At 40.5% G+C, this 16449-nt stretch overlaps 1 protein-coding gene across 5 annotated transcripts in view; it reads left to right on the top strand.

Annotated features, from left to right (window-relative positions):
- LMO3 (LIM domain only 3) overlaps nucleotides 1-16449 on the top strand; it is a 60068-nt gene that overhangs the window by 2836 nt on the left and 40783 nt on the right. Inside the window, exons 1-3 of one of the 5 annotated variants that reach the window (XM_051644043.1) lie at nucleotides 327-511; nucleotides 735-800; nucleotides 8342-8555. In XM_051644043.1, the coding sequence (XP_051500003.1) occupies nucleotides 8350-8555 (206 nt within the window). In that variant the 5' untranslated portion in view covers nucleotides 327-511; nucleotides 735-800; nucleotides 8342-8349. Of the gene's footprint in view, nucleotides 1-326; nucleotides 801-1754; nucleotides 1886-8341; nucleotides 8556-16449 lie in introns of those variants that run through there. The other 4 variants (XM_051644042.1, XM_051644044.1, XM_051644041.1 and 1 more) reach the window with 4 other exon arrangements.

The following is a 16449-nucleotide window of genomic DNA, read 5'->3' on the forward strand; positions in this document are numbered from 1 at the left end:
CTGTGTCCCCGTGTGTGTTTCTGGAGCACTCTCTGGGAAGGTGATCCTGAGCCGCTTCAGTAGAGGTCACTTGTGTGTGCGTGTGTGTGTCCCTGGTGTTTGTGTCTAGCATATGCATGTGGTTTTGCTGACTGCACTTGCAGGCTTGTAAATTTTCACCATGGGAAATTACCAACAAAGCCCAATCTGTCTCCTGGCTGCTTTGCACTTTCCGAGGGCGGCTGTACTTGAGCGAGCTGCAGAACGAGAGAGAAAGAGAGAGAAAGGGGAGTTGGGAGGGGGGGAGGGGGGAGAGGCAGGGTGGGTGGAGGGGGAGAGAGGTAAATAGCCTTAAATCGGAAGGGAGCTGCTTCTCTGTGGTCTTCCACAAGAGCTGCCTGGGCTCTGCTGGCTCAGTAATAACTGAGTGACCTTTTCTTTTGCTGTATTATGTCTGGCTGGTAAGGGATTGCGTTTTGCAGCTGATAAAGCCCTGACTTCATTCAACTCGGCTCCTCACACGCTGCTTTAGGTAAGTTGTCTTCAGCCAGGACGGAGACAGACAGCCTTGGACTGCAAGATACTAAAAGGAGGACACCTGTAGCTCGGATGCGGTCAACACAATTACTTGGCGGATCCTTGAGGACCTCATTATTTTAAACTTAAAGAATAGCGATCTCCCTCCCCATCTCTCCCACCCCCTCTTTATTTTTTTTTTTTTCCCCAAACAATGCTTCTTTTTGACCTTTCCCAAGGAGAAGAGCTACAAAGCAGCCACTGTGCTTATTGAACTGCCTCCCCTGTATCGCTTAATTGAGAAGGTAAGTGAGGCAACTGTGTACATAAGCTTTGGGTCATTTGTGTATGTGTCTGCATCACTCCCTCCCTCCCTCCCTCTCTCTCTCTCTCTCTCTCTCTCTGAGTCATAAGCCAGGGCTGCAATACACATACACGCATCTCTGCACTGCAACTTTCACTCAAGCTGCAGCTCTGCTGAGACTGTTTTGTTTAAATCATGTGAGGCTTCATTATTTTTATGATGAGACATGAAATACATGCAAGCAGAGGATGCTGAGCGAAACCTATCCGACTGTATGTCTCGAGAAATAGCAGTCAAAGTTAACAATGAATTGCAGCACACATACCACACACCCGTTATTATTGTTGTTATTATTCTTGCTTCTTCCAGAGCTTCTCGAAACGTGCTCTCAATTATCAAGGGAGTCGGTTAATTTCCCACTCCTCGGCTTTAATCCACAAGCCTCCCCGTACAGCAGTTTAATTTGCAACCGGTTCGGTGCAGGGTTAACCCTTTGGGCAGAGCGGAGGTAGGAGCGCGGCTGCTGCCGCGGTGGGGAGCCCCGGGGGACCGGGGAGGGCAGGCACAGGGACGCGCCGGGAGCACACGGGGTCCGGGCTCACGCAGCCCCCCTTGGACTGGCGTGAGAGAAGAGCAGCCAGGCTGGCGTTATGAAATAGTACTTCTGCCTAAGATCCTTTTTTCTTCTTCTTCTTCTCCTTTTTTAGCCCCCCCTCCCTCCATACCGAGCACGATGTGCTACGCTAACGCCGCGTGTGACAGTTTAATCAAACCCATTTGTTACAACAAAGCTAAGAGACCGCTGGGATTACGGGCAGAGTTAGGGGAGCATGTGGCTTTGTGGCTCGCCATCGCAGTGCTCGGCCAGCGGCTCGGGGTGTGCCGCCTTCGCCCCCTCCCCAAACTCCCCCCTCCCCCGCCGCCCCCCGCCTCCGCGCCCGCCGGGCTGCGGCGCGCCGCGCTCCCGCTCACTTGACCCGCGCCGGGGAAGCACTTGCTACTTTTGCCGGGATCTGGTGCTTCAATGAGAAGGAGCTCTCCAGGCGCCAGTAAATCAACTCATGCAGAAAAAGGAGAAAAGTTTTGGTAAGGCGGCGGTCTCCTGCGCTAGTGCGCGCCGAGCAGGAGCGGTGCGCTGTGAGGGAGAGATGGGGGGGGGGGGCGGGGAAGTGGGGCTGGGGGGAGACAGCGAGAGTGTTTCTCTTGCCTCTGCCATCCTGAATGCCTTGCCGTAGAGAGCCTGTGCGTGTGCTCTAGAGAGACCCCAAATACCGCTTCCTAGGACAGCTTTTGGGGACCGCTGTTTAAACCAATTAACCGTGCTAGGTGCAACAAATATCGCTACGTGCTTTCCTGACATCTCCCGCTTCCCTCTTCTCCCTATCGCCCCATCCCTGGGATGCCTGAAAAGCAATTAGCACAAAAGGCTGGAGAGTCCAACTCCAGAAGGGATTCTTTGTTGCAGAGTGTATGTTTCTTATTTTTTTTTTTATTTATTTTGCATGTGAGCTGCATCAAAATTGAACTCAGTCTTGCAAATCTCTTGTTGGCCTTTGCCAAGCACTAGCACTTTGCTGCCATGGTAACTGTAATTAAACTGATAAGAGTGGAAAAATGTCAGTATCTCTGAGCCTTGCAGCTGCATTGGAGAAAAAGGGAATCAAATTGGTTCCCAGCACCACTGCTCTAAAAAAGGAGGGAGGGAGGTGGGGGGGGACACGACAGGGGTAGGAACATAGCTGAGCAGCTCCCGTCCCTGAGATCTGGGTACATCTATTTGCTCTGTTGTCCCTTAGGGGGCTACAGCCTGCAGGGATGCTCTGGGCCAGTGAACAGAGAGAAACAAGCTTTTAGGCCCAATCTAGCTTTCAAAAAGAGAAAGGGAAAGAAGAAGACAAATCTTTTGTTTGGTGTCTCTTGGCAATCGACTAGCCATGTTGGCCAAATTCTTTTAATCTGTATCACTGCTCCCAGCTGTGGGACTGCAGTCCCATTTTTAGTTTTTACCTAACCTCTTCCCCCCCCCCCGCCCCCACCGCATTCCAAGTAACATTCTCTATTTAAAAAAAAAAAAAAAGAAACCACAACGAAACAACAAACAAAAAACCCAAACAAAAACCCAAAACCCAAAAAACACCTTAAAAATAGTAAAGAAAAAAATTAAATTCCTTCTTCGAAGGGACGGCAGGAGGTGAAGTTTAGTTACATACCAAGGAAAATTAACTCAAAAGTATACAGAAGAGAGTATATTCAGAGTACTAAAATCCTTACTTTAAAAAAAAAACCAACACAACAAAACGCAAAACCCTGAGTGTTACCGAGTTGCGGTTACTTTGTTGTGTTAACTACAGAAGCTGAGACTGTGCGGATGAATGGCACGGAACAAGAGAGCATAATGGAGGCAATCAACCGTTAGGCTGGTTCACAATGCAATCCAGGCAATTAAAAGCTCACCAGAGTTTAAATGAAATGGTTCTACTTATTTCTGTGCACCACACTGCACAGGCTATTATTTATGTCTCTTTTTTTAATTATGATTTCCCTTAAACTGCCAAATAACTCAGAATAGCAGGGTCTCGGAGGCAATAAGAATTTTCCACAGAACAATTTACATGCCAATCTAAAACTAGTTACGACTCCTGATGTGCTACATGCGAGTTCTCAACTGTTTCTTATCATGTGAAACCCCAACTTTTTTTTTTTTACTTTTTTTTTTTTTTTTTCCTGTGAGCTTGTTGACCTGAATAATTTGAGCTCTGAATGCTTTTAGGATGAAGCTACCAAGTGGGAAAAGTATTCTTTTTATCTTCTACTACATCTCTAGCTCTCTTGTTGACCGCATATTGTCTCTGTTCACTGTCTTTTAAATATCAGTGCACTGATACTTAAGTTGCTCCAGTAAGATTTCTTGGTTTGGGGTTTGTTTTTTTTATAAGTAGAGGCAAGTTTTCTCTTTCTTGCTGTACAACCTACTGTCCTTTGTAGAACATGTGAGTGCCTCCACAAAGGCAAGGAAGGGGGGGAGATCTTTAAAAGTTTTTAAGTGATCCAGTGATTAATAATATCCCACTCTTCCACCCTGAAAATGCCTTTCAAAGACTGTCTGTACCACAGACCAGAAACTGAGCTCTCTGTCTTGTGCTGCGCTCAGCACCATCAGGGACCAATCCTGCTTACAGATGCCACTACATCACTAATAAAATACACCTCGTGTCAAATCTAATTCCCTTTGATTTTTGAGAAGGGGGATGATTGGAGTGAAATGGATTTTTATTTCTTTGCCTTCTTTTAAGACTCAATTTTAGCTTTTCCCAGCTATCTTTTCCCTTTATCCTAAAATCTTAGTTACAAATCAGTTGACAGTGTTTCATTACACAATAATAACAATGAACTAGGGCTGGAAGTCAGTTGTACTGCACTTATTTGGGGACACTGAGGGAAATCCAGGAATCTGCAAATCAGGTTATTAAGTTCTTCCTTGAAAATCCCTAAAGGTGATGGATGGTGATGAAGAAGTTTTATTCCTGACACAGCTCTGCAGTTTATGTGCAGTATCTTGGGGACTGAGGGTGGAGGGAGAGAATGGAGGGAAGGCTGGAGGAAGTCCTTGAAAGCATATTGGGGTGAAATAAAAAGAGTTGGTTTGACAGAGACAGACTAGGCACTGATATTTCTCAGTTTTGAGAGCAGATTTGCTCTGTGATGCAGAGCATGGGTAGGACTCTGCAGAACTAAAAGCAAAGCTGGCTTGAATGTTTTTATTTTTGTGGTTTTTTTACAGCACGGAGTTATATGGTTTTTTTGGAAGTTCTCTATAAGCACTGCTTTCCTGGTGAGGGGAGAGGAGGGCAGCCAGGCAGTATTGTGCTGTGCTACTACCTGATATTTTGGTAGCAAGCACTTTGGATGGTTTTGTGGGTGCTGTCAACCTCTGAAAGGGTCCTTCCTATGACCTATGAAATAAATGGGTAATTAAACCACAGTCTGTGGAAAACTGGCTGAGAGTAAGGTGCAGGTATTCTTACTGCCAAATTAAGAGAGAGCTAAAAATACATGAGCATGCATCTGAAAAGTGTATCTGCAATGGAGATCTTATGGGAACACTAAAGGGAAGAAAGATGGTCTCTGAGATGATCTGTATTAAGGTGGCTCATACAATACAGAAAAAATAACAAAATATTCTGTTTCCAAAGTTAAGCTATTTAATCCTGGGTACACTAATAAAAAGGTATGTGCAAAGAATGTTGAGATACATAAAACATTTCTTGGAACACTGTTTTGTGCTTTGTTTTGTTTAGAACCTTTCTACACTTCAAAAAAAAAAAAGGCAACTTTTTTTTTTTTTTTTTACAATAAAAGAGTAGTTTGGTGATTTTATTAAGCTTTCACTAAAATTAAAGCAGCTTCATTGCAAGTAAAGTGCAAAAAGATCAGTTCTATCAGGAGAAAAAACATTCCTTCCCTCCAAAAGCTGCTGCAGATTGAATCCCTAATCTGAAGATGCTGCCAGTAGGATGTCAGCACCACCTTCTCTCTCAGCCTAAGAAAAGCAGACATGCAGGGTTGCTAACACTACCTCTGTGGGGTGTCTGCCCCTTTTCACCCATCTCTAAAATGATAGTTTGGGTTCAACAACATGAATGACAGTTCTCTGTCTACTTTCCTCATGTAGTAAATGTCTCAAAAACTGTGCAGGGTTATGTCCAAGATTGTGCAAGCTGCTGTTTTATTTGTAATACAATAACCTTGTGTTTACAGCACAGGCCCTCAGAATTATCAGGCTTGATTATTGCAATTTGCTCAGACATTTGCTTGTTTAGCCTAGTTTCTGTAGCACCTTGTTCCCTTCAGATGGCACAGGACAGTAGATCAGCCTGGATCAGAGACTGTCAGCCTTCACTCGCTTAACCCGCTTTCTTATCAGGCGACAAAATTTTTACATTAAGATTTTTTTTCTTTAAAGCCTCGAACTGTGTTAGCTCCTGGTTTATCCTGCTTTCCCTTGAGCTAAAGATTAAAGTCCTAGAACAGCTCTTCATGCCTCTGAACTTTTTTACTTGGTTCCAAGAAGTTGATGCAAATTGTGGCCAATTTTCAGCACGTCTTCCCTCTGCAGTTTAGTATATGTTCTTCACTAAAAAGCTCTGATATTTTCACTGCTTTTAGTCATTTATTTGTGGCCATGCTGTTTCGCTTTTTCATGTATGTACCTTGGATTCAGAGGAGTAAGTTGGCAACTGAAAATGCTGCAAAGACTCAGCTTTTGTCTCAGAGTGCTTGCTCAAGACAAGATGTGCGTGTTCATTCCAAGATCTGCCACAGACTTACTGCTCCCTGTGCAGGTGGCTGGATCTCATCCTTTTCCTTGTGAATGAGAAACCGATCTTACAGGTCTGTAAGTGGGGTAGGAGCTATGACAGTAGCACTAATTGGGGAGTAATGGGAAGGCAGCAACTCCATTTTTTTCCTGCTTATTGGTAGAAAAATACAGACCTTGCACTTTGGTGATGAGCTTCAGATGTTATGCAGCACTACTGCAGCAGTACGTTGGGGTGTCCACTAGAACTGCGTGCATATGACAGAACAGCTAATTTAGCAGATAAATCTATCGCTCCAAATTGCATAACAGAGTGTAATGCAAAGCGGAGAGCAAGGCTGTGGTGCTCATATGTCACAATAAGAATGACTATTTTTACTTCAGTGATCAGCTTTGCAGGTGAAACTTGGGAATTCAGCTTGGTAACCCTGGAAAGTCACTTAACTGTTTCTACAGTCCCTGCAGTCCACATGAATTCAGTGTGTTCCACATACACATATGCAAGGGATCCCTGAGGCACCTCAGCCAGCATAGCATTTAGCCTCTTACCTTTGTAGCACCAATATTCATAAAGGCACACTGTACCATTGCTTCAAAGATTGCACTCCTTATTGTGTTTTCCTTGGGAGAGCTTTAAAAAGAAACAAAAAACCAAAGCAAACAAAAACCCAAACCCCAACTTGTTCATGTTCCAGCCCTCTGACTGTTATACTATGTTACAGCACCAACTAATATCCACTGATAGAAGCTGGGACTGTGAAACTTCCTTAGCAGCAGATGCAGCATTCTTGATAAGGAGCTCCTAAATTTGCTCTTCTTTGTTATGAGACTCTATTTGAACTTTCCCACTGTGCATAATAACAGGGTGCTGTACTCTGAATTTGGGGGTAGGATTTACTTGATGACAACAGCTTTAATTTCTCAGTCTTGACAAGGTCTCATTGTAATATTCAGATGCATGCTAATGAGTAGCATTTTTCAAAGCTACCTCTCTGATTGGCTTGAAAGCAATGAGAATACCTAATAAATGAACTGTGTGTCCGCTGTCTCTTTTTCTCCGGTGCCTATTTGGTGTCCAACAGGGCTATAACTTTGTTTATTCTAAGAAATTAATTTCAGAGGATTGGTCTGAGTGTAATGGGATGGCAGTTCGTGCGATCAACCAAGAGAGACCAGTCTGTAAGCACTTTGGGGCAGTGACCTTCTGTCCCCATTTACTGTAAAACTGAGGGTAATCGATTTTTGCATGGATCTCTGGAAGCTGGCTGCAGTGCTCTGTGTAGCATTGCTTAACTGTGTTCTACTTCTACTGATTCTCTCCCTTAAACAGTGATTCAGGTGTTTAAATTGTTATTTAAATGCTCTCTGCTTTCATATCAAAAGATATATGTACTTCATGGACACCACAGTACTCCTTGTCCGAACTATCTGTTGACTAAAATTGGGATTGCTGAGTAGGGCGGAATTTTTAGGTTTCTGTGTGTTTTAGGGTGTTGGTTTGTTGGTTGTTTTTTTTTCCCCTGACAAGCTAACAACTCTCTGACCTCATGCAAATTATTTTAAATCAGATTTTTCAGAAGGTCCTTACACTAAGTTGTAACTGGAGATGTTGGTATTCAGGTGTCTGGAAATCTGATTCCTTCATTCATGTGTCTAAGAAGAACCGATAACTTACAAAACAAAACACCCCCCTTCCAGCAACAAAATTTCTATGTCAAATCTCCCTGAAACTCAGTACCTGTGCCTCCAACAACTACATTCTTTTATTCTTTAGAATCTGGATTGCTTTTTTATTTTATACAATAGTGCAAATAGGTTCAAATATGTAGATTTAGCAATGTTTTCTGTCAAAGAAATATTGTTTATTTCAATTTTTGTTTGCTAAATATTGGATACTTTTGATGAAAGTGGATGACTTTTCAATTGAAATGTTTCAAAAATTTTATTTTAATTTTCTAATCCTGTTTCTTTTTAGCAAAGAGACCAGGTAAATGAAGGGTTAAAGAGAAGCTGTGGAACTTAGAACAGTGGAAGTTTCTGCTCTCAAATTTAGTTTAACATTGTTTTCCGCTTGCAACAGACTGCCTAGGTTATTTCATCCTATCTATGCAATTGCCTTTTTAATAACCTTGGGTGTAGGAGGGAGCAGCAAGGTGAAGGAAGAGAAGGGTGAGACTCATACTCAGGAGAAAATCTATTTTCAGTCTTCTCTTGTTGTATTTCAGGTATACAAATGCTCTCAGTCCAGCCAGACACCAAGCCGAAAGGTTGTGCTGGCTGCAACCGTAAGATTAAAGACCGGTATCTTCTAAAGGCCCTGGACAAATACTGGCATGAAGACTGCCTGAAATGTGCCTGCTGTGACTGTCGCCTGGGGGAGGTGGGCTCTACCTTGTACACCAAAGCCAACCTTATCCTTTGTCGCAGAGACTATCTGAGGTAGGCCACGTCCTTCTTACATTCACTGTCAAACTTGCTAAATCTATTCAGTCCTTCCCATGTAGCCACCATTGCATAAGCGGTTCTCAAGGGCTGCAAGGCCATGTGTACATGGAGGATAGGAAAAGAAATACAGCAGTACAGAGATAAAACTAAAATCTGAATCAAAAAGCACACATAACCAGGTCATGCAGATGGTTGCCAGTTTTTTGATGCTAGTACTAGGGTCCTGTGCTCAGAGGAGTAAATCCCTACATTTCCCACAGCACCGGCTGCCACAGAGCCGGCTGCCACAGAGCAGGTGGTCTTATTGCAACACAGGTGGCTGGACGTAGTGACCTGAAACTATGCGTGAGGTTTTTACCAGCTCCAGAGCTGAGTTTGAACTCTGTGAGGAGTGCTTCACTTGTCTTCATTTACCCACTTTTGTTCTCTTTTTTTGCCAGTTTAATTTGTGGCACTGGAAGCTTTTTATGAATGTTGTCATTTAGCAGTTAGAAGCTGGACCAAGATGAACAATTGTCTTCCCTGTGATAAGTAACCATGTAGCTAGTATACTCAAATCCACCCTGGTCCTGCTTCAACTCTGTGACCTGGGTGGGATGCTGGGTAATGTGTTGCCACTTTTCAAGTAGCAAGTCATCATCTGATTTTCTATCTTCTTTTTTGCTTGTGAACCTATGTTCTCAGAAGTATTTGCAGTATAACTTGGATCAAAGTACTGATGAGCAGCACCAGGCTAGTTTATCTGCACATTGTATGTGAATAAATAGGGTTATTTTCAGGGGCAATGTTTAATCAGAAGGTTTAGTCTCCCTGTGCTCTCAATAGTAAAGAGAGAGAAAAAATTCCTCTGGGGTGATCCAGTTTCCTATAGGAGCACCTTTCCCCAGTTCCCTGTAGAGGGGGCCTAATGAGACTTGTTGCTCCAGGCTGAAGTGAACTTCTGGGATTATTTCCCCTGCACCTGTAGTGAAGCCTTTTCCTTTTAAAGGGACATTAAAGTCAGTAATACATTGGGGAAAATTAAAATTATCTTTGAATAAATTAACTTACAGGTTCAATTTAGCACAGGTGCCAAACAGGATGTTCCCACACACTGATACGTTCCCAAGTTCTACAGCATGGGTAGGCTGAAACAGGAATCAAGGCTAAAGCATTACTAATAACTGTTGGTACTCTGGTTCTCCACATTACAACTATTTTTTTCTAGAGTGGAGCAAAAACCTTCATAAACATGTTGTGCATTTGTTGAGCTAGGGCTGCAAGGCAGATTAGGGTTCTTCAGGTGTGGGCTTGAACTACTTAGTGGTAGAAGCACTCTGCTACCCATTAAAACTCTGAACTGAACACAAAACAAAGCACTGAGAATCAAGCATAGAGTCTGCATCTTAAAGCCACTGTGTTAAAGCTGCTGAAGAAGTAGGTAACAAAACTTCACTTTTAAAAACTGGCAGGGAGCCAGTTTGAATACAAGGGAATTATTGTATATGAACCTAGGTCACTTGTGATCTTAGAGCATATGTCAATAGAGAGGGAATGGAACAGCTTCTAGGGGAGAGGTAACACTTATCCTAATTTTTAAAACCCCTTTTAAGAATCTTGCTACAACAAGTGCCTGCAGGAGTGATAAAACTCTGCTATGGCTCTTTGATCCGCGTTCCAAATTTACCGGAGACTGTAAAGTTGCTGAATTTCCCAAGCACTCCAATATTTTAAAATCAAATGCTCAAAAGCAAAACCAAAAATTATCTAGTAGTAGAAATATGAATAAAGTATTTCCCCGGCACAGATGCAGACACACACCAGTGCTCTCTGGTCTTTGAAGGTCTAACAGAAGTAAATATTTTGCTAACAGGTTGTTGAAGTTCATACAAAGTGACTCAGAAAAAGGAGACTGCATTTTTGTTATCTGTCATGACCACATACAAAACCGGTGTTTCAGTTATTTGCTTATATACAATATTTTGCACCAGTGAAACCAGCATACGTGAGAAATCCTATAATCAGTTTTAAAATGCTTTTGATTTTTTTCTCTCGATTTATCAGGTCTTAATGAAGCTATCTTGGCATGAGCCTTTTTTAGTGATTCTTGTGAGTGCACAGATTTAAACTGGGTATTTACACTAAACTTCAAACTGATACACTTAAGGTAATTGCAGATAGTCATTTGCTTCATTGCATCTTATCTGCTTAGTTTTGCAGTTAACCTGTAAGAGCGATCTGTTTAATGCTAATGTAGAACTAGTTAAGTGTTCTCTAGCTTTGTACTCAAGCTTTCATACTTAGCAACCCACTTGACATGAATTTAAAGAACAAATTACTTAGTACTAATGATCAGATTAGGGTTCGATTACAGTTTCAAACTATCCTCTTAATTTTATTTTTTTTTTCTTTTTAACCATAAAGGGAGTCTTTGCTACATATAAAACTGTTGTAGCTTCCTATTAATTTATGTGCTGCCCTCTAGAGGATATGTGGCTTGCACAATCCTATAAAGAGCAAAATTGCTTATTAACTTGTCTCTCTCTGTTCATTATGTCTTTCAATAAGACAGCAGTTCTACAGATGTTATAAGCAATAATGTAGACAGTTTGGGTGCTTTAACTTTCATGGTTAAATTCTGAAACTGTGTGATTGTGTCTGTGGCTATTCGCAAAGATACTTCCAGTATCTCTCATTCAGAGATGCCTGCCAAAAAATTGAATACTTCCTCAGCCCTGATGCACGCTCTTGTTCTGCATTTGAGCCCTGAGGTACCAACTTTGGTGAGCTTTTCATAAATACTCTGTATCTTCAGAACTTCAAAACTTGCTTTGCTTAAGCTCTCTCCTTTGGTAAAATTAGTTAATTTTACTATATTGAAAGCTTTTTATCTGGGTTGAGAGGATAAAGAAATCTTTACTGAAGTAATGAGCTTGGAAGATGCTTTGGGTGTGAGAGGCTTTACCCTGCATTCTAATTCCTGTAAGCCACTCCAGTAGTTTCAGAGGTGGCAAACGACATGGAGGGTACTAGGATGGCCACATCAGGAATGAATGCTGTTTTGTTAACGAGGATGAGAACTGACTTGAGTAAAGAAAGGACTCAATGTTAGAAATAACACACTCAGTGAAAATGATATGCAGAGTATAATTCCCCTGCAGGCTTCTGTCTCCTGCTTATACACTCTTGGGTTAGAAAGTGAAGACTTAATTTAAGGAACTTAGGTTTATGCCAATATTTCAAGTCCATTTACAGTAAGTGAAATATGCAAGCTTTTTTCCCCCAGTTTTCTTTTTCCCTCCAGAGCTGTACAGTGACATCTTAATGTATCAGCCTCCTCTGTCCTCTCTTCTGACTGGCAGCATGTCCATTTACAAGTGCAATATTCCCTTTGAAATCTGTCATTACTGCCATTAATGACCAGTCGTTATGTTAACAGCCAAGGGCTGTTAACATGTCAAACTGGTTGTTAACTGGAATGTTATTACTTATTTAAACCGCAGGTATGAGTGGTGCGAAATGCGCTTTGGTTGTACATTCTGGGCTGCTTCTGCTCAAAACAATAGGGAAAGAGCAGAGTGTTTGCCTTTGGGGTGCTGAGGGATTTGCTTTCTGTTCCATCTGCTCATTTGATTTCTGCATATTTGTAAGGTCCTCCTACCCCTGGGCAGCCTCCTCATTTCAGGAGCAACTATGTGCAATCCCGTCCCTCAGCTTTGCGTGCAAATGGGCAGCCACAGATATTTCCAGATGCACAGTAATGCCTGCCGCACATTGGAGATTAATATCTGGCCCCTAAAAGTGTAAAATGAAAGACCAACAATTACATGTAACTCAGTTGTATTAAATAATGAGCTTCCTCAGATGCAGTGAAAATATGAAAGTACAGCTGTGCTAAGCTAGTAGCAATGTAGGTCAATCACCCTTCTCACTTAGGTTTTTAACTACGCAAACCCTGCTGAGCGACCAATGACTACAAAGTGCTGTTTCATTCCTATTTAATTTTGGCAGCATTTTACTGAAGAGCAGGCATTCATGCAGCTAAATTATCTTCACCGTTTCTGGTTTTAACTCCATCTCCATGACACTAAATGTTGGAGTGCCTATCTCTCAGTAAACACAAAGAATATGGTTTCTGATTTTATTATTTTTTTAAATCCCTCTCTTAACATGGAAATTGAATTAGAACTTTTATTACTTTTTGCATAATTTCTCTAGCAGGGCAAACAGATCATAGGAAAAGGATTTACAAAGTCATATATTGGGGTGGAATTTTCACCCTTAAACACACTTAGAACCTTAGTGGGGATGGAGGGGGAGGAGTGATACAAAAATCTGCCCCCACCTCACCACCACCACCCAACCTCGGTATTGATTTCACTTGTAAAATGTACTGCAGACTTTAGCAGTACCACTGAGTTCCTGTGAAGATGAGGAGATCACTATTCCTTAAGAAAGAGGCAGATCGTTGTTTTGTTGGTTTTGTTGTTTTTTTTTTTGTTCTGTGCTTGCTTATTTCAAAGAACTGAGACAAGTCAAGTTTTTAACACACACACACACATATATATATATGATGAGATCTTGTAAACAACAAGACATGAATGCAGAAAGTGAAGTGCTTAACCATAAGTATTGTAAAGGTGCTGCCCCTGTAAAATATTTTGCTTGTGAAGGGGTGCAGATGGAAGAGAGTAGAGTTTAGGAAGCAATCTTTTTCTGTACAACTGCTTGCACTCTAAGGGCAATTATTACTAAAAGATATTATTATGTAGGTGTACTTAGATTTAAAATTACTTGTGGCCTGGTACTGATTAGCAGATCCTATTCCTGTCTCATGCCACGGAAAGTGCAACATTAAGTATTGCAAACACCTAAGATATCTTGAATGCCCGTATAAATATTCTTTATGGATATTTTTGCAGGTAGTGGGTTATACGATATTTCCAAATGACACCTCAGTATGCTTCTTGCCCAACTTGATCAAAATAAGGGTAGATCTTTAAACTCTGAGTTTGAGGTATTTACAGAGGTGAAGCTTAAGAGAGCTCTGCGTTCTTCACTAAAGCTATGTAAAACTGAACTCTTTTTTTATGCACTGCTATCCTTGTTGCAATGCATTGAAGTATTCAAGTGAGTAGTAGTTTGCAGGAATAGGTCCTAAAAATATTTTTAAATATATACAAAAATGGTAGGTGTAACTATCTGCTTGTTCTCATTTTGCTGTGTATGTGAGATGAATGTTCTCCTAAACGTACACTAATTGTATCATTTAGCACGTCTTAAAAAAAAATAGTAAAAGGGAAGAATATGCTCTCTCCGTTAATTGCTGAAGGTTTTTGAAACCCTCCAAACACCTTAACGGTTGTTGAAGGGATAAGGGTGTACTACAGGGAGAGTAATGCATGTACGAGCAGTTAATCCATCCAACTTGCAAAGAATAACACTTCTGATTTAGTTACACTCTGGCTAGTTTAGCTTGTTCTTCTTTTAGTTCATCTGTGATAGCTTTTAATAAGAAACATTCAATTAAGCTGTTAAAATTGGTGTTTAAGTCATGTCGAAATGCTGTAAAATGTGCGTACTCAAGTTTGACACTCCTCAGTAGTTCCATGTGTTTCCTCATATCTGCTGGTATTTTTCTTCAGAGCTGCCAAATTTTTAATAATTGTGTTATTTTTAGTGGCTTAAAATACACAGTTTAATTTCCAGGAATGTGAATGTTCCCTCTTATAAGGCTTCTCGAAAACCAGACACTTCTCGTGTGTTGTCAAAATACCTCATTAATCCCCTAGAAACCTTCAAAGAATTTCAGGAGACTTTTCAGATGAAAGTACAGTGCCTCTTAAAGCCTGTCCTAGAGCTCTTCATTACATTTCTGCAGTATGGTGTATTTTGATGGAAAATTATTTTACTACAAATATTTTTGTCAATTTATAGCAGCTCAAGAAAGCTCAATAAAAGTGATGATTTTGGGGTGACCTAGGAGCAACAATTCTATAGGTCTGCTTAGTATTTTCTATAACCTCTTTTATATAAAATATAACCTCCTTGATTTCTTCCTAACTGAATTTTACATCAGAATTGACTTTGTAAATAGTGTTTTTATTAAATATGTTTAAAATTATAACCATATTGCAATTATTTGCTTCAGTAGTAAATATTATCAATTTATGATATGTGAATTGACATCCAAGGTTTAATTGGAAACTTTCTGCATTTTCAGCCAGAAATGCACGTGAAAAAATGCATCTATGTATAATGTAGTAGAAGAATATTTAGCCCTTGAAGGCATCTCTGTGCTAAGCAATAAGAAGTTCTGATTTCTGCTACATATCTGTTCCTTAAAAAAAAATAAAAAATCAGTTTGAAACTTTAACTATTTTTTGTGGCTCTTTTACCAAACTGAAAAACAAGCCTTCACTATGTAATAAATAAATAAATAAATCATACTGTATATTGTTACATTATATTTACTTTATTCTTCAAATATTCTAAATAATACATAGCTTTCCTTCTTGAATGTGAAAGTTTGAATAATATGTAACAAGCATAGTGGTTTTTCCAAAAATTATATTCATGAGCAAAATGAAAACTTCAAATACTGCTCACCTGGACATAGAAACAGTAAGTAATAGTCCCTAATTTTTTATTTGCTTGTTTCTGGTAAAAATATTCTTGAATTCTTGAAGCTTTTCAGACACAAATATCTGAAGCAATGAGTCTGCCTTGTCAAAAAGCTTTACGTATTTTATACTCATCTCCCAGGAGTGTAACCCGGTACCATTGTTTTACACCTTTCTGAGGCAGCTTCTGGCATATCCTGAATAAATGAGTCAAACTGTATGTGATTCATAATTTTTAAAAGGGCTATGGATATAAGTAGATTCTTATTTTGAAACAGAAAAGGCTGCTTAAGTAATCTCTAGAATGTGCTATGAATCTATCAAATCATATTCCAGAAGAAGGAGGGAATGAAGAGCTAGCTGTACCTGATCAGGCTAGGAATTAAAAAAAAAAAAAAAAAAGTTTGCAATGGACTAGAAATAACTAAAATTTGGATTTACAGTATCTGCTGGTTCTGCTTCTTTTTGATATTTAGAAGGGTATTAAGGGTATTAAATGGGTATTAAGTATTAAAACAAAACCAACCAAACAAAACCCAGAAACATATTCTGGGTCAAAAATTCACAAAAATAGTGTCAGATCTTGACTACATACTGGTGAAAATATAAATTCCTCAAACACCAGTTAGACTCTGGCTAGTTTAGTCAAAGTTGATAATTACAATATACAGCAAAAATACCTTGCAAGCTCTCCATGCTCATGTCCTGTCTGCACATCTGCCTGGTGTGAAATCACGGTGGGATTCTGCACCCAACATTACACAGGTAGTCACAATATGATTGTGGTCCCATCTTCTCTAAAACCAGTTAATACAGGCTGTAAATGTATGTGAACAATTAAGCATCTTGATAGCCCCATTGAGACCTGTGAGATTAGTTGCAGGCTTAATTTAAGCATGTGCCCAAATGTCATGGTGGAGTGCCAGTATCGGATATTCACAATTCAGTCCCTCTCCCAGCTTAGCACCAGAACTGCGGCTACCAGCAACTGGAGAGTATTCATCACCTGTTTTTCAAAAAGCACAATGGCACCAATTATTAACTGCAAAATGTTTTCTTTTGGGATTAGAGTGAATTCTGTTTATCTATTTTATAACAAAACACAACACAAGGGAACTTTTCACTAGCAGAAAATCGCTACTTATATAAAAGAGGAGAGCACACTCAGCTCTGGAATGATGTTCCTCAGGAAATTCTCCTGCAGGTCTTGAGCGAAGTGGCATTCTCCAGTACTGGAATTTAAGCTTTTCATCTCTTCTTTTGCAAAAATGATAGAGTCTTATATT

Source organism: Apus apus, chromosome 1 (assembly GCF_020740795.1).
Source record: "Apus apus isolate bApuApu2 chromosome 1, bApuApu2.pri.cur, whole genome shotgun sequence".
NCBI classification, from domain to species: domain Eukaryota; kingdom Metazoa; phylum Chordata; class Aves; order Apodiformes; family Apodidae; genus Apus; species Apus apus.